At 47.4% G+C, this 17909-nt stretch overlaps 2 protein-coding genes across 2 annotated transcripts in view; both read left to right on the top strand.

Annotated features, from left to right (window-relative positions):
- Positions 1–12232, top strand: part of cox10 (cytochrome c oxidase assembly factor heme A:farnesyltransferase COX10) — a 37154-nt gene extending 24922 nt beyond the window's left edge. The window contains exons 5-7 of the mRNA XM_080021510.1: positions 4908–4978; positions 9279–9511; positions 11141–12232. Of these exons, the coding sequence (XP_079877636.1) occupies positions 4908–4978; positions 9279–9511; positions 11141–11568 (732 nt within the window). The 3' untranslated portion in view covers positions 11569–12232. The remainder of the gene's footprint in view (positions 1–4907; positions 4979–9278; positions 9512–11140) is intronic.
- Positions 12233–16055: 3823 nt separating this feature from the next.
- LOC307246012 (heparan sulfate glucosamine 3-O-sulfotransferase 3B1-like) lies at positions 16056–17299 on the top strand (the record flags this gene model as incomplete). Its single annotated transcript, XM_080021781.1, has 1 exon — positions 16056–17299. Exon 1 carries the CDS (start codon positions 16715–16717, stop codon positions 17297–17299), a length of 585 nt encoding a protein of 194 aa, XP_079877907.1. The 5' UTR covers positions 16056–16714.
- Between the last annotated feature and the right edge of the window lie 610 nt (positions 17300–17909).

Here is a 17909-nt window from a genome sequence, read left to right as displayed (position 1 = left end):
CAGTCAATTTAAAAGCAGCCTTTTTCGGGGCCCTTGCGTGCTTTCTGAAGAAGACCTGGCTTGCGTTCGCGGAGGCACCACCAGCCACTGCAGATGCCGGAGTCTGCCATCCAGCTCAACTGTGCCAGCCAGTGACATTTCGAGCGGTGATGATTTGCTCTTGTTGTTGAGTTCAGCCCATGCACCTGGATTTCCCTGGGCAGACCAGGAGAGACGTTTTGCCCGGCCCAGCCGATGTTCCTGTCAGCCCCAGTTGTCCAGCTGCTCAGCTGTGTGTACTCTTGGTGCTCGCGTGTTGGCGCACACCTGCCTCCCAAGTAAACACAGTATATGCCGTGTGTTTAGTTACCGTATCTATCTGCCCCTCTCTTTCTCTTCCAACCTTCAGTGCCTACCTGGTGGTGTTTGTCATGTGTGGTTGGCAGGGAAACTTGTCCCAGTGGGAGAAGCATCCGGTGTATAATGAAACAGGTATGCGCTATTTAAAACATGCAACGCTGCCTGTGCATTTTTCTGTGTTATACAATTCCTATTCTATCTTTTCACAAGAGTTGAGGAGCTCCCCACGGAGTTGTGGTAGCAGCTCTCGGTGGGGCGTTGACCGTCGCTCTCTCCTTGTAAAGTGTGTGAAATGGTTAAGTAGTTTGCCATCTGTATTGAGCTCAATATCAGGAGTATTATGACACATGCTCTGTTAGGTTTTTGGCCATTACGCTGTTCTAAAATACATCATGATGCACGGCCCAGTTATCTCATTCGTGTTCCACACGAGAGCAGGAAATGCCTGCCTGCAGCCTGTTATCAATTGAGCCCTGGTGGTTGGTCGGTGGATCACGTTCTGTCTTTGATACCCCTGAGGATCTGGCCGCTGTACCCGCCACCCCCCCCACCTCTGCTTCTGGCTTTGGTCTTGCCTCTGTTTTCCGTTCTATCATCTGGCAGATAATTGTCCCTGCAGTTATGGTGTGTGTGTGTGTGTGTGTGCGTGCGTGTGCGTGCGCATGCACATGCGTGTTTATAATTGGAAGCAGCAGCCAGGCTCTCCTAAACTTCCAGTTTACCCATCTCCCTCGACCTCGTGGTAGGGATGTTCCAACGGAGCACTTAAGCTAGCTCGGATCATTAGCCATGATTGTTTCATCGCTGGTGAAGGACCATGGAATTGGAGTGCCGTGAAACCCATGGCATATTGTTCTGAAATTAAGAAAAATCTGGAGAAAGTGGCTTATGTGACCTTTGTGGCTCATTGGCAATTTTTTGCAATATTATATCAACGCTAGACACATTTTAGTGGCATGAATGGATCCCTTCAAAGAACTCAATCATAGGTTGATATCATCCCCAGACTCGAAAGCATAACAATATGCCACCTGACCTTCTCAAGTATAAGATTCCTGATACCCATGACCTTTTGCCTACCATACTTAAGAATATTTACACAGTCGCTAATGTATTTCTATTGTTCTAGATAGATTATTTTTCATCTTATTATTTTGCATGATTAGATTGATATATTTTGATTTCACTTTATTGATCTGCTTAGGAAATTGTGTTATTGCAGGAGTGTGTTTGTAAATATGACACGTCCTCATTGCACTAACTAGATTGACATTCACACAATAACAAAAATTCATTATAAATGTATGGGATGGCAGATAACAAAATGTAACGTTTCTATCATAGCTATTAGGGTGGATGATACTGTGCGGATACGGATAGATGTATGGTAATATCCTGCCTATCCATAACATCCTGCCTGTTATGCAGAGAATTGGATTCATTTCCAGTGTTAAAGGAGAGCAGGAGGTAGATAATGTAAGACCTGGATTATGGATGCTCTCGTGCTGTGCTAGATCAGAAGCCCTATTTGTTTGTCTCCAACGTTTCTTTAACCTCATCTTATTTTTTTTGACAGCAAAATGGGGAAAAAACAGCCTAGAGTTATTTATATGGTTAAAATAGTAATGATATCAGGGAGTAAGCATGTGTCACAGAGGAGGTTATTAAACAGAAAGCACAATGACTCTCCCTTACATAAAAAATCAACTGATCCTGCAGTTTAACTTCAGACCGACCTGTGTGAATGCGCAAATGGCCATAATCAGTTTAATGTCACAGACCATCGTTGGAACACATGGCGGCGCTGGGCGGAAATAATGACATGGGACTGAGAGGAACACTGATGTGAACCAGATGAACGACTCCTGACTTAAAAGGCAGAGATCTAGGAAAAGGGAGTAGAATGGGACAAACTGTGAAATGACGCCACGGCGCATACAGTGAGCTCGCGGAGTGACTGCTACATCCACATAAAATCAGGGATTCGCACGGACAGAGACTAAAAGTCTTTGTTCTGCGATGCCCTTTTCTCCCTCCCCCTGCTGGCTGTGTCCCTATGCTTCCAGTCCCATTAACCCCTAAAATAGTGCCTTTTAAGTGTGGTGGGGGCATCTAAAGCGTTGTCTAGCAGGGTTTTGAGAGTTTTTTTTTGTTTTTGTTTTTTTACCTTTGAATTGGGGAGCATTGTTTTATAGATGGATTCTTGTTTAATTCATTCTAATGTGAGCAAAGCAACGAGCGTAGCCCCGTGCCTGCCTAAGACCTGGTTCAGCGCCGCCCAGCTATGGCCTGGCCGCAAACAGCACTTCTCTCACGCAGCCCTTGACCTCTTGATGTGTTTCCTGACCCAGGAAATAGAATTAACACCTCGGCCCGGGCCTCGGGGGTCCCACAGCCACAGCTGTGCACGGGAGGCCTGGCCCGGCAGTCACATCCAGCCAGCTAGTGCTCTGCTATGGCTGGCCAGGGCAACAGAGGAAAGGCAAAAGCAGAGGAATTTCTTCTGAGCTCATGGACAGAGAGGGAGTGAGCTTATTCTACCGCCAGCGTTTATCAATCTGGGTGGTTTTTTCGGGGGGGGCGGTTAGTTCCACTGCGATCCCACAGGCAACCAGAGCCAAAGGAGAAGAAATCATATTCACCAACATTTCTGGGAGCTTCAGGCATGGACTGGCATTTGCATTTCTAGTGCAAATGCTGTCTTCAGACGAGTAATTAAAGGAGTATTTGGGGAAATAACATGGTCTGTTCAGTGACCTCCTTTCAACTACAACACGTGTAAAGGTGTTTTTACAAGAAGGTTTGAGCCCACTTGAGCAGCTCTTACAGACTTTGAAAGTGACCCATTCCAGCATCAGGGTGCACCCCCCCCCCGGACACCATTTAATTTTTACACACAATGAGCGACATACGTTGACTCATGTTTGCCCAGGACTTCCACAGAGGCCCAAGGAATGGGAAGCTTTCCGTCCGTGCATCTTGAGGCGTCTCAGATGCTGTCGGTTGTCTTTCAAGATGTCATGGCACGTGGCGTGGAACGATTACATCCAATGCCCCGACGCCCCATCTCTGTCGGGTCTGGTCCGAATCGGACTAATCTTGTGTTGGGTGAGGCGTAAGGGCGCTCACTGAGGGTTCAAGAAAACAAGGCCAACAGCACTGAAACACCAACCTAAAGAAGGACTCCCCTCTGCTACAACACAGTCCCAAAACGTAAATGTATGCAATATGAGACCATCCTCAGGGGTGCTCTTTAATGTGGCTGTTTTCAGATGTCAAGTGGGTAGTAATTTGAGAATGGTAGTGAGTACTAGTTTATGTTTATTAGATATTTAATGGGAGCTATATTTTAGGAGTTATTGTTCCTGATATATCTGGTCTGTCTCCATTTCTGTTTTCTTCATTAGTCGTGTGTCCATGTACATTCTCGCAAACATGTATACGTGCGCACGCTGCAGATTCCATTAAGCGGCCCATGTGTTTGTATTTCAGTCACACAATGCAGATCTCAAGGGGGCACTTTGGAGCAAACTCCTCCAAAGCGGATCATAAAACATGATGAATAGTCATTTTTCACATAGTTTTAACCCGGAGCCGCCTCACAGACACACACACACACACACACACACACACACACACAAACCACCATCCTTTCACCTGTCTCTTCACAGCCCCCGCCTCACACCGCTCTAACCCTACATGTAGAGGTTCAGCGTTGACTTTTCAGAGTTCTTTCTTTCCAGATGTGGCCTAGAAGGACACACAGAGACATTAGTGCCTAGTATCTCAGCATTAGGGCTCTGAATGGGGGTTCGGCATCACTAGCTATTGCGCTCCCATTCTGTCTTTTTGCTTGTTGCTTTATCTAGGTATTGACTTCAACTATGTTGAATGCATTGTTGATGCAATACCAGTAGGCTTGGGCAGATTGACAGTTAAATCATCAATCGGCAATCGATGGAGTCGATCGCAATTGCCTTTAATGACAGACGATTTTTTTTCAATCTGCCAGGATAAATCAGCGCATTTAAACAGTGTAAGTGCAGTTTACCATGTTCTGAATGACTGATCCCTCAGGGCGGAGGGAGGGAGGGCCGCACTCCTCCGCCCCCTTGCTCTCCGCGAGCAGGAGCTTGCGTAAAGAGTGGAATTTCTTTCGTATGGAATTTATTTTGTTTCCTTAATTTGTTACTTATATGGAAAATGAAAAATGTAAACCCAACCGGCGCGCAAGCATCAGGCCTGGTCCTTCGGCAGGCGGGGAGCGGAGAGGCTCCTCCGGTTCGGAGGCCAGCTTGGGAGCACAGCAGTTGAGGCGGTTTCTGGCTGTTTACGTCTGGGAATCTGTATGGAAGGGGCTCGGCCAAATGATCGCCAGCTGACAGGATTTATTGATCACAGAGTTGACTGGCTCTGGGCGCCTCTGGTTCTGAAGATGAACGTTTGCGTGTGGGCGGAGTGGCGCACACGAGTGTCCTGTGTTTCTGTCGTGTTGTCTGTCTGTCATTCTCTACGAGTCCAGGTGAGTCTCTCGCATTAAGCCAGCTGTTCCTCTCTTGTCTCCACAGTACTTCGAGGTGCCCTTTGACTCCAACATGAACCGCACAAAGAACCGTCCAATCGTCAGAGGACAGATCAGGTACCTCTTTTTTCTTATTTTCTGTATTATAGGAGATTAGGTGGCAGTTTTGCCTCCTTCAGCACTTCAGTTATCTTAAGTTTAATCTCAAGGAACCACTTTAGAATCACTGGATGCAGGGAAGGGCAGGGGCAGCTGCGTGGTATGAACGGAGGTTGCACACAGACGCACAGACGCACCGACATGCTGTTGCCAGCTCAACGCCCTTCACGTTGGACCCGACCAAAAACGTATATAATAATACTTCTTAATTTACTTCGCTTTTAAACAGTCCTCTAATCGTGATCCAGTGTCACTGTGTGGCATTTTCCTTGGGAGTGAAATCCAATCCCACCACTCAATATACAGTGTAAGCATGCATGCCAATCCACTTTTGACAGAAAAGCGGAGGAAGAATAATCTAGATACTAATCCACTTTTTTGTTTTACTCGCCCCCTCCCCCAAAAAATGTTGTAATGAAGAGTACACTAACAGTAGTTATTTAGCACACATGCCATATCTGTTAACGCTGTGACCATTAGACGCTGTGTACTGTATATAGAGTAAAGGCAGTCCGCCAAGTCACTACTGCCAATAACAAAAATAGCACGCCAGCACACGGCGGATCCTCCCATCCACACCTGCCAGGTGTAACACAAGCTGGTTGCCAGGTAGGAGGGATGGATGGATGGATGGATAGATGGAGGGTGGGCGGGAGGGTGGAGAGTACCTTGCTTGTATTACTAATTGACTCTGCTATTTAGATGGCAGATAAACTCTCCCGTGCCGGTCAGTGAACCACTAGTAACATTCTCCTTAATCTGACTCTGTAACCGGATAGGCACATTTGTGCCTGCCCCATTGGACGTCTGCCACCACTCAGTTGTAGTCCAACTCACAATAGGTCATCCACACTTTTGCACAAAATGCATACACACACACAAGCACACACACATACACCTTTTCAGTTGCGTCAGTGCCAGGTAGGCTTGGGCGATCATGCAAAATTTCAATTCGATTGACGATTTTATCGGGGGTGCATAGCATAGCATGTAATTGAATGTGGCAAATGCGGTCTCCCCGTTCCAGAAGTGCAGGATTTATTATTTACAGGTAAAGTATTTACACAAAAACATCCAGTTGTTACTAAATGAAGTCCCAAAGCAACTGCCTGTTGCTTTGGACAGGAAGGGGACAGTCCCTTAACTCGTTTTGTTTTAAACTGGGGGGTGGCATGGACCCCATGGTGCCCTCTTTATCAGGGTTTTTTTTAAAGAGGGCATTGAGGTGGCTGATTGTCTGGGCAAGATATGCATATTCATGAGGAACCCATCCTCTGCGCCTCGCAATGTGTGCACAGTGGAGCGTAGATCACGGGCGTCTCAATGCACACAATCCTGGTCGCCCCTGATCTGCGCTCCACTGCGCTGCTCCGTTTTCCCAGAGCGGCAAAATGCCTAGAACCGGAGCTGGGGGTCCATGCGCCTTTTTTTTTTTTTTTTTTTGAGCACCTGCCCCTTTTAAATATTCTGCTTGTAGAGCGGGGAAGTGAGATCCGATCACTAGTGGTTACTGGACTGGACAACTCTGAGCGGAGAGAGCGAGAGCCTCCTCTCCCTCTCCCCGTCTCTCCCTTCCCGCTCCAGTTTCAGAACACAGTAAACTGCACTTACACTGTTTCAATTTTTCCTGCCGCAAACATTAATTTTTTATTTTTTTTAATCGCCTCTTCAACGTCTATCGGCGATGGACTCCATTGATCGCCGATAGACGATTTAACCATAAATCTTCCCAAGCCTAGTGCCAGGAAACTTCTCCCCCACAGTCCACTCTTACCGCCAAAAGGTTCACATAAGCTTGCCTGATTTCCTCTTGTTTTATCCAGTAACAACACAAAAAGCTGGAATTGTTGACAGAGGGTGGGTCGCCTTTCAGCGCCAGTCCGATCCAAACGTGGCCAATTGAGCAAGAACAAACTTATTCACCTTATCGTGTTCTTAAAACAAGCTGGCAGCGGGGGGCAATTCTGCAGGGCTAAAATGTGAGAGCTCTAGATACTGGAGTAACGTGTGAGATGGGGGATCCCAGCCACGGGGATTACCCACAGGCACTGCTTGGACGGAGTGGACAGTCCTGTCCTGTTGAGTCAGTGATTGAGGAGGTTCCTTCATCCTCTAAACACAGCCTGTCCTGGATGCCTTTGCGGCCGCTCCCGTCGAGAGAGCTGCTTATTGACCTGTTGATGCGACGACAGAGTGTGTTTGAATCTCGAGTGTGTGTTTGAGTCGGATAGGCACAGCTCTGTCTCCGACGCTCGCTGAAATTCTTTATCTGACTCTCTCTCTCTCTCTCTCTCTCTGTTTAATAAACACACACACAACCTGCATTCAGACGGGGACCAGCTGGGTGGCTGGACTCTAGTCAAACAAACCGTCAGAAGGCCACATTCTACACATTCACTTACTCTCGCCCAGAATGAGGCATCTGGGCACCCTCCCCACATCTAACCAATCCGACACATCGGTTATAATTTCCCAGAAGAGATTCAAATTCAACAAAACGGTCTTCGAGGCGGCCTCGCGGTGACGTCAGCGTCAGAGATGGTTTGTCGCCCACCAGCACACGGCGTCATCTCCCCCATCTGTAGACGGCCCTTTTGTGGGAGTCACAGCAGACAATTGGCTTTCCTTGAAATCAGGATGAGAGGAGCTTCATTCTTTGTTGTGGTAGGACGTTCAGCCTAGTTTGAGGTTGCAGCCTGTGGGGATGACGATAGTTATCTTGGTGAGAGACCGAAAGCAGAAGATGACGTTTGTTCCACAAACGCTCGTCCTTGAAACTATTGTATTGTGTGCCAGTGGGCACATTCCTTTGCTTCCAGTGATTCAAAATGATCCATAATGGATGCACATAAAGTCATGGATAGTACAGAGCTTCAGAATCAGCGACACTAAATTGCAAAATATGAGATTTCATACGTGTAATACGACAGAGTGTAATTATTTGCCTAAAAATATGGTACGAGAAGAGACGGGAAGAGCGGCAACGGTACAGGAACGGGCACCATCACCTTGCGATTTCTGACTATTATTTGAAGTCGTATTTTGGCACAAACTCAGCTTGGATTGTTTATTATTTAAAAATATCCTTTATAGCTGTTGAAAACTTGACTTTGATAATGCTTCCCAAATTATACAATAGCATTTCTTTATTTCTGTACTGGAAATGTTGAGTTAAAGGCCTCGTACCGCTTTTAAAAATATCCCTTAACAACACACAATGAGACGTTTACTGTACAACTGTCGCTTTTATTTTTGGCTCATTGACACCAAAGAAATGAAGGGCCTAGGTGCTGTAATTTGGCATTCAACACCACAGTATTAATATTGATACTCCAAAATATTAATGCTCTTCAGGCAGAGCCAGAGCAGTATTGAATTCCAATACGGTAATGGCTCTAAACTCACCTCTCTGTGAATGATCTCCCCTTTTAACTCGATGTGGTCTGTATTGACATTACCTGCCTGCTATTACGGCTGGATGTGTCACCGCGTAAACAAAGGGCAGGAGCCCCGATTTAGCCCCCCCCCCCCCCAGACCCCCACCGAGGCCGCCCACAGCCAGACGGCATCCAGCCCATAGCCCGCCTGCACGGCCCCACCTCAGCCCACATAAAACAGTCATAACACCACTAATCACATTAATGCACCAATCTCCCTGCCTGGCCACACCACCAAAATAAAAGCTCCTGTTTGCTTTCAAAAGAAAGGGCCTGCGTTTGGTCAAGATTTTAATCTCTCCCCTCTCTAATTTATGGAGCATTTACTGGTGAATTTGAACCAGACCTCAGCACCCCTGCTTTCAATAAAAGATGAGGGGAGGAGGAGGAGGAGTGGGAAGTCTTCATCCGGTTAAAAGCCTGAGCCACTGTGGTTTTTTCCCGGGAGCCGGTTTTGATCTCGAGCGTGTGCACACGCTCTTTGTCTTTGCCCAACGACTTTTATCCCTGACAAACTCTTATCAGATGAGAGGCTCCCTCTAAGCCTCCCGTTTGGAGACTAAGCCGGGCTCAGTTGTTGAGTTGCTCTGGATGTGTGGGCCCCGGCCGTGGTGTGTGTATGTGTGGAGACATTATGGTCTTGTATTTACTCTATTTAACCCACAGAAACTTATCACATCACTGTTCCTAGTTTTCCTGATATTTTCACGTGTTTTTTCTTTTTTTTTTTTTCATTCCCTTAAATATCTTCCTCTCGTCTATTTTAATAAACATCCTGTCACCCCCCCCCCCCCCCCCCCCTTTCTCCGTACCATTTCCAGCCCCCTCCACGCCGTGTCCTTCGCTCTGGCCTGTGGCGTTCCCGGAGTCGCCCTGCTCACGCTGGCCGTCAACCCGCTGACCGGCCTCCTGGGGGCGCTCAACATCTTCCTGTACACCTGCTGCTACACGCCCCTCAAAAGGCTCAGCATCGCCAACACCTGGGTGGGGGCCGTGGTGGGGGCCATCCCCCCCATCATGGGATGGACGGCCGCCACCGGAAGCCTCGACGCGGGTACAACACGTGCACGCACACAAACACACACTGGAATATCTGCAAGAGCAGCACAGGCAACAATGGAAATGTAATTTGGATTCCTCCCCGAGCGTCATTTCCATGCAGACGTGCGCTCCCACCGCGCGTCACGCAGCCGCTGACGTCATTGGCGCCCGACGCGGCGCTCGCTCTTCTGCTGTTCCAACCTGCCAGTTCGGGACGAGCGGCACAAGCCCGACAACGCGCCGGCGGGAAAATGGGGTCGGGTTCTTTTTTATGTCCCTACAGAGTCCCCACCGCGGCTTTCCCAGGCGGCGGTGAAGTCACGGGACAGACTTGGATTTTTTACGGCGAGCGGGGATGTTGCGCGTCGAGCGAACCAGTTGGCGAGATCACACCTCGACCAAACAGCTCGGCTGATAATTTGGTGAACGCTCCTTCGGCGTCTAGATCCCTTTTCCTCCGTTCTTCTGTCAAGTGTTCGGCCAAAATGGGGCCATTTTGTTCTGAGCTCACTTCAGCCCGTGTGTGGAGTTATTGTATTTTCTTCAGCAGAGCCTCTGTGACCCCACACTACATTACGTTTATTTACATGTGGCCCAGCTGTACTACAGTACTACACTACCCCCTCATTTAGTAGTACAGAGGAGTTCCTGCCTGCCTTGTTTGCTAGACATGCTAAGTGTTCTGTTATGGCAACTATGCAACGTGTTGAAAAGTGCACACGTACACAAGTTTACACGGAGGTGGCCAGTGCTTAGCTTGTTTTTTCCTCAACAGCGACAAAAATGATTGACGCCGTAAAACCTTTTTTATTGGTGGAGAGGAACACGCTTCCATAGCCATTGAACGTCCACTTATTTGGAGAAGGCCATTGAAGCCATAGCAACTGGGGCTATTCACGCTAGCTGTTTTGTAAGGACTTTGGGCCTGTACTGTAGCTCTTGGCCGGATAGGAGACCTCTCCTCCTGAATGGAGCGGGGAGTTATCCTGAGGTTTAGCCGCAGTGAATGAGGTGAATGGGAGAGCACAAGCCCTCTCACACCACCCAACGCTCCCGGGGCCAAGGGAGCACAGGCCCCAGACGCCATTGAGAAGACCTCGGATGAAGGGGGTCTTCTCAATGGCCCCTGGGGCCTCGGCTCCCTCGGCCTCCTCGCCGCGGCGTCGGGGGAGGCAAATGAGGGCACGAGGAAGCGCGTACGTGCCGCTCTGCTGCCTCTGCGGTGGCTCACTTTGATGCGCCCTCCTGTCGGCTTCACTGTGATGAGCACAGTCGTAGAACGTAACGACCCATAATTAGAAGGTTTGTTCTTCTTCTGGCCTCTTGCAGGAAATGCCATCAATAAAAAAAAAAAACAACATCTAATGTTCATCTGAGCTGGGTTTTAAATTAATTGAAAGGCTTCATCATGCTCCGATGAAGGCCTCCACTCGAGAGCCAAAATGCGTCGCCATGCTTGTGGCTATTATGGAAGTCATTAAAAAAATAAGTGTGTGTGAGAGATGGAATGCCCCCTTCTCAGCTCTCTCATGGAGCTGCTGCTTTAAGAACTCACGTTGAAAACTGCATGAAGTTTATTGCAGGTTGAAGGAAACGTTGAAGATGCTAATCAACAAAAATGTTTGATTCCCTTTCCCCGCAGGAGCTCTCCTGCTGGGGGGCTTCTTGTACAGCTGGCAGTTCCCCCATTTCAACGCCCTGAGCTGGAACCTCCGGGAGGACTACTCCCGCGGCGGCTACCGCATGATGTCCGTCACCCACCCGGGCATGTGCAAGCGGGTGGCCCTGCGCCACAGCGTGGGCCTGGCGGGCCTGGCGTGCCTGGCGCCCGTGCTGGACGTCACCACGTGGACCTTCCCCCTCGTCTCCCTGCCCATCAACCTGTACATCAGCTTCCTGGCCTTCCGCTTCCACCGCCGGGGCGACCGCGCCAGCGCCCGCAAGCTCTTCTTCTGCAGCCTGTGGCACCTGCCCATGCTGCTGCTGCTGGCGCTCACCTGCAAGAAGTCCCGCGGCGAGGCGGCGCTCCCGGCCGCTTCCCCCGCCGCTCGGCCTGCGGGGCTAACTTAGACCCAGCGGCGCCCCCCCCACCCCACGGACTGGATACTGCACCCGTGTGTGGGCGCGTTGGTGTCGAAACCGCAGTGCTCACTGGCTGAAAATAGTCGATTGACGGAAAGCACACGCTGAATTGTTGAAATCCCTGAGTTGCATCAGGTTCTAATCATGGCTGTGTGTGTGTGTGTGTGTGTGTGTGTGTGTGTGTGTGTGTGTGTGTGTGTGTGTGTGTGTGTGTGTGTGTGTGTATATATATATATATATATATATATATATTTATGTTATATAGGCGCCGCCCCCCTCCCCCGTATTATACATGACTGATCTTAAATAATACTGTACAGTGTAAATCTATTGGCTCTGTATCTGCACCGGAGCCATAATCTGAAGCTCGAACACGGTGCATTGTGTAAATGCAAAAAATGAGCTGAACATCAAAACTCTGTGAAGGAGTCTTTGAAACTGAAAACGAAGAGCTTTTTTTTTAAGCACGGCTCTCCGTTGAGGCCTGATCCTCCGCTTTTGCTCGTCTGTAAGCTCCCTGACGGTTACAAGTTGTGCTTCACGAAGCTTTTCACTCAACACGGCTCGTCTGCGTCCGGGTCAGGGAAGTGCTCCACCTGCGTGAGGAGCACCAGGGCAAATGTTCTGTGGCAATAAATGTCTCACGCCCGCAGTGTTGTGTTTCTGTCGTGATTTACTGAAATGTCAGATGTTGGGTTTTTTTTTTTTTTTTTTCCTCCATGTCCTCCCCAAATTGAGCATTGCTCATGCATCGACGGCGTTCGTTTGTCTTTGTACCCTGGGGTGTGGCGCGCCCTCCGCTTTACGTTCTGCACCTTGAATATCAACACACCTGGACCTGTTTTTTTTTTTTTTGTATTGTTTTTTTTAACGGCCCGCCGTACTGGTCGAAGTCGAGGTTCTGTCCTGACGTCGGGCGCAAACGGACGCGCGGCCCCGATGCGTTCTACTTAGCGAGCCGCCTTCCGCACCTGTCACTCGGCACATGCTCCCCCTTCCGCTCCTTACCCTTAGTTTTGGTGTTTGGTTACGTTTCCATCACCGTGTCCGTACAGAAACGAGCCCCCTTTGCCCCGCTCTCCACCTCCTCCCGCTATTAAAATTAAAAAAAAAAAAAAAAAAAAAAAAAAAGGCGCTGCGGGATTTGGCGAAGGCCGGGGCCGAGCCGAAAAGTTGGAGACCCGAAACGCTAATATCCTCGTAAAGTGTCGACCGGATACCGTGTTTCGTATCAGAGGTGGGTGGGGGGTCGAGCCAGCTGCTACAGTTTAGGGAGGGGCGGGGTGGGGCACGGCGAACTTGTAAAGAGATTGAATGTCAGCGTGATGTCCCGTCAGGGTTTAGAACCTCCGCTCCGATGGGGGCGCAGGAGTCCTGGGGCTCAATCTGGAAGTGGAATTACTATTATTAAGGAGAATTCTTTTAGTTTAACATTGTTCCACCGAGTCATCATGTACACGTTGCTTTGGACAGAAGCGCTTACCTGCCATTGATTAGGTATGGAACTTCATCTACCCCTTTGAGGAACTTTTGATGTCTGTCAAGAAAATACTCTGGAGTCTTCAATTTGGCCTGGGCCCTTAGAGATGGATTAACAAAAAAATTTAAAATCCTGTACTCAACTCTTCATTTTCTAGAAAAAGGTAAATTCTGATTTATTTTTTATTTTTTTATGATTCACTCAGCTTGTAATTCACGGTGCAATGAACGGCTCAGTTTCTGGGTTAGTTTGTCACAACGATTTTAAAGATTTTTTTTTTGTCTACAAGTTATTGTGTGTGTAAATATTTCACCGTAACTTCTCTTCATCTTTAAAATAGGTGTGACAAAGTCATTGGACTGTGACTATTACAGTAATTTAAGATTTTTTTAATAAATAATATGGATCATTTTTCTTTTTTTTTTCCTGCGTTCAAGCTTTTTTAAGAAATTGGGGCTATGGCCCAATAACCCAAGGGAGACCTCATATGCTGCCTTTAATGGAAAATTACATGGTTGGCATGGCAACTACTGCAGACCATTATTATGAAATTTCATATAATAAAATGTACCCTGAGGAAGAGTTCTTCAGAGAGACTTTTGGAGGAGACTTCACACAGTTCACGCGTGATTATTTCATCAACCAACTATATTTCATGAGGAAGTATTCCCCTCGTCCCGTCCCTTTGCATGCATTAGGACGTGTCCGGGTTGTTCCTTTTCCTCCCATCGCACACCATGACATCAAGTGGTAAATCTAAAGTGGAGCTGGGAAACTCAGCTCCCATGCCAAAGTCAACAAGTTAAGAAGGAAATATGCATCAGTAAACACCAGAAGGTCCCAAAACGGCTATCCGCACATCTGCGCTTTCATAGGAAGTAAATTAAAAGGGGGGAAAACTCAAATCCCTGCAGTTGTCACATACTGTTGTTAAATCGAAGGCCCACAAATAACCTTTTGGCCGAATTGATCAAACTGATCACGTAGTCCAATATTAAATGACGCATGTAAACAGATCAGCTCCGAAATGTAATAGGTTACTGTGCGAGTCATTGCAGTGTCTAATCCATATTAAATTATTTTCTTGTCAATTATCATATATATATATATATATATATATATATATATATATATATATATATGTGTATATCACTGTTGCAATAATTGGGGACTTTTTTCAGAGTTTCTGACCGACACTTACTGTGCCGGGAGTAATGGATAGAACCTCAAACTAAATTGTTAAAGGCCTTTCTACAGTCTTTTCAAGGTCATAAGCCTATTTTTTTTTTTCGCTCATTTTGGGAAATAAAACTTTATGCATTTGGCCTCAAAACTCAACTTTGAGATTCCCAGTTCCCTTTCTATGAAGTTATTTGGAGTGCGTCTTTCCTCCTGGAACTAGAGTTAGTATACTATATTACTATAATAATGTAATGTTAATATAGTAATATATTATTATATTACAATATTATTAAATAATTACAGTACTTTATTATTACTATATTACGATAGTATTACTTTACTATAATATTACTATATTACTATGTTATTACTACATTACTATATATTACTAAATTACTATAATATTATTATGTTACTATATTATTACGACATTGCCATGTTATTATTATATTACTATGTTATTACTATATTACTATATTATTACTATATTACTATTATTACCATATTACAATATCATTACTATATTTTTACTAAATTACTACGTTAGTACTATATTACTATATTATTACTATATAACTATAATATTACTATATCACGATATTACTACATTACTATACTATTACTATATTATTACTATATTACTATATTACGATATTTAATAAAGTAAATGTACTATTTTCTTGAGAAATGCTCCTATATTCTGGTGATCGGTTCTCTAACTACAGTTTAACGGGACCTCCTGGAGCTTTCACTTGACTCCGTGTCCGTTGAACTGGTTTTAAACACAGCTCCACTGTTTACTGACGTTCACACGTTGAGTTCTGCGATCAAATCCACTTCCAACGGTTCTGCAGAGAAACGTGAGTCGTTGTTTTTTTTCGGAACAAATGAGTTTGATCCATTTGAAGGATTTCCACATGAACCAAATCAACATTTCATTTTGTGTTTGTTTTGACTGAATTTAGAGAGAAACTGGGAATGGAAAATAAAATGAATTGAGTTGACTTCTTAGTGAATAATATTGATATTATTATTATTATTATTAATAATAATAATAATAATAATAATAATGTTTTAATTATTTTTATAACTCATTACTATTGTTGTATTTTATAATCATTACAATATTATAATTATTATTCGAAAGTTCCTGTTATTCTATGGGGTGTGTCTACATGGTTTAAAACTCCGTGTAAATGTATATTATGCAGAACTTGTAGATTCCTCATCACGGCTGTTTTAGAGACGCATCGACTTTGTTTTTAGAAAACCTTCAAATCAGCAAGAAGGAAAATCTGTCCTTTCATTCTGTTTATTTCCACGAGGTAAGATCATTAACGTCCTGTTTGTTTTTAATACATACAATATGAATAGTATATACTCAAGAATGGGAACAGACAGATGGATCGATCGATCGATCGATTGATTGATTGATTGATTGATTGATTGATTGATTGATTGATTGATTGAAACGCTTAAAAATTAAACCCAAATGTTTATCACAACGACAAAAAGCTCCACAATAAAACCGTAGTTATTGGAATAGAAAAGTTGAAAGTTCCGAACTCATCCCAATTCAAACTCCCACGCTCGGGAACCGCCCACTCTCCACGCCGATTGGTCCGTTTCTCACGCGCGGGGGCGGAGCCGCGGCGCGCCCGCCCCGCAACGCCCTCCGCCCATTGGCCGCCGCCCCCGTCCGTCCCGGCGCCGGGACACGCCCCCTCGCGGCGCCATAAAGCGGTCGCTGCCGCGCGTGGAGCGCAGCGCGCGGAGCGGGGCTGGTCGGCGGAGCGTCGTCACGCGTCTGGTTCCCGCACGTCCCCGCACGTCCCCGCGAGGCCACGGCGACGGTTCCGTGGGAGATGAGGTTCCTCCACCCAGCGGCTCCTTCCTCCACCCAGCGGCTCCTTCCTCCACCCAGCGGCTCCTTCCTCCACCCAGCGGCTCCTTCCTCCACCCAGCGGCTCCTTCCTCCACCCAGCGGCTCCTTCCTCCACCCAGCGGCTCCTTCCTCCACCCAGCGGCTCCTTCCTCCACCCAGCGGCTCCTTCCTCCACCCAGCGGCTCCTCCGCACCGGGCTGCACAGAGCTGTCGGCCCCGCGCGCTCTGACTTAACTTCTCCATCTCGGCTTTAATTTCATTTCATTTCATTTCATTTCATTTGATTGAATTTCACATTTTTTAATTGAACAAAAAACAAAAAAAACAAACATTTTTTTGTTTGTTTGTTTTTTTGCTTTTATTCATCTTTTAATTCCTATTTCTGGGGCGAGCATGTGCGTGTTTTTGCGCTCGCGGGACTAAATCAGAGTGCGTGGGAGTGCGTGTGTGTGTGTGTGTGCGTGTGTGTGTGTGTGTGTGTGTGTGTGCGCGCGTGTGCGTGCGCGTGTGTGTGCGCGCGTGTGTGTGTGTGCGTTGTATGAGGGGCAGTATGAGTCGCTGGAGCACGGCGTGCAACCCCCAGGCCTATGGAATATAGTCTGTATGCGCTCTCCTCCGGGGCCGTGAAGAACAAACTCCTGCTGCTCGGCATCATGTTCCTGCTGTGGGTCTACATGCTGTACTCCTGCGTGGGCCACTGCTCCACGGTGCCCAGCGCGGCGGCGGACGCGGGCGCAGGGTACCGGGGAGCCGCGGGGGGCAAAGGGGCCGAGGACAGCGGCGCCCGCGCGGACCTGATGTCCCGGCTGATGCCCAGCACCAAGGGCAAGCAGCCGTGGGTGGACGTGGAGTCGGACTACGACGCGGAGCCCTCCGTGGGGAGCTCCGACAACCGCGAGGCGGACGCGGGGACCGAGGCGGACTGGGACCCGCAGCGGCGCGGCGGCTCCCCCGGGGCCCCGGAGCCCGGCGCCGGGGCCGCCGCCATGTCCAGCTTCTCCAACGGCTCCGGGTGCAAGAAGCTGCCGCAGGCCATCATCATCGGGGTGAAGAAGGGGGGCACCCGCGCCCTGCTCGAGTTCCTCCGCGTGCACCCCGACATCAGGGCCGTGGGCGCGGAGCCGCACTTCTTCGACCGGAACTACCACCACGGCCTGGAGTGGTACAGGTGAGAGGGGTGGGGTGGAGGTGGAGGTTGGAGGTGGAGGTTGGAGGTTCACTCCCTGTGTCCGCCATGCGTTTGAACCGTAAACGCGAGGAGCGCAGACACCGTCATCAAACGCGATCCAACTATTTGATTCGTTGGGTTTTTTTCCTCCCCCTTCAATTCTCCCAACAAGCCTTGTCAATAGTTATTATTAATCAATAATTGGGAAATTTGCCTCTTGTGTTGCAAGATCAAAAATCGCACGATTTTCATCACTTCGAGGCGGGACACCATGCAGCGCTGTGTTCACCAGAACAAACTCAACTCTCCCAATTCCATTTTAGTAGAAGCCATAATTTTATTATTATTATTATTAATATTATTAATAATAATAATAATAATAATAATAAGTACAGTTATTTGATTGGGGAAGGGGAGTTAATGGGATCGTGGGGCGCCGTGGGATTATTTCGTTGTAAAAAAAAAAAAAGATATAAAATAGAAAGGTGCGCCGTGGCAGGAAAAGGGTTTGGGATACTGGTGTCGCCTAATCTACGCATGGATGAAAATGGTTATTTCCCATTATTACGGCAAAAACGTGACCTTAGAAATAGCTCCCTCTAACAGACACCAGC

Source organism: Zeus faber, assembly GCF_960531495.2.
Source record: "Zeus faber genome assembly, chromosome: 20".
Lineage (NCBI taxonomy): Eukaryota > Metazoa > Chordata > Actinopteri > Zeiformes > Zeidae > Zeus > Zeus faber.
This window is presented reverse-complemented; position numbering and strand designations above follow the sequence as displayed.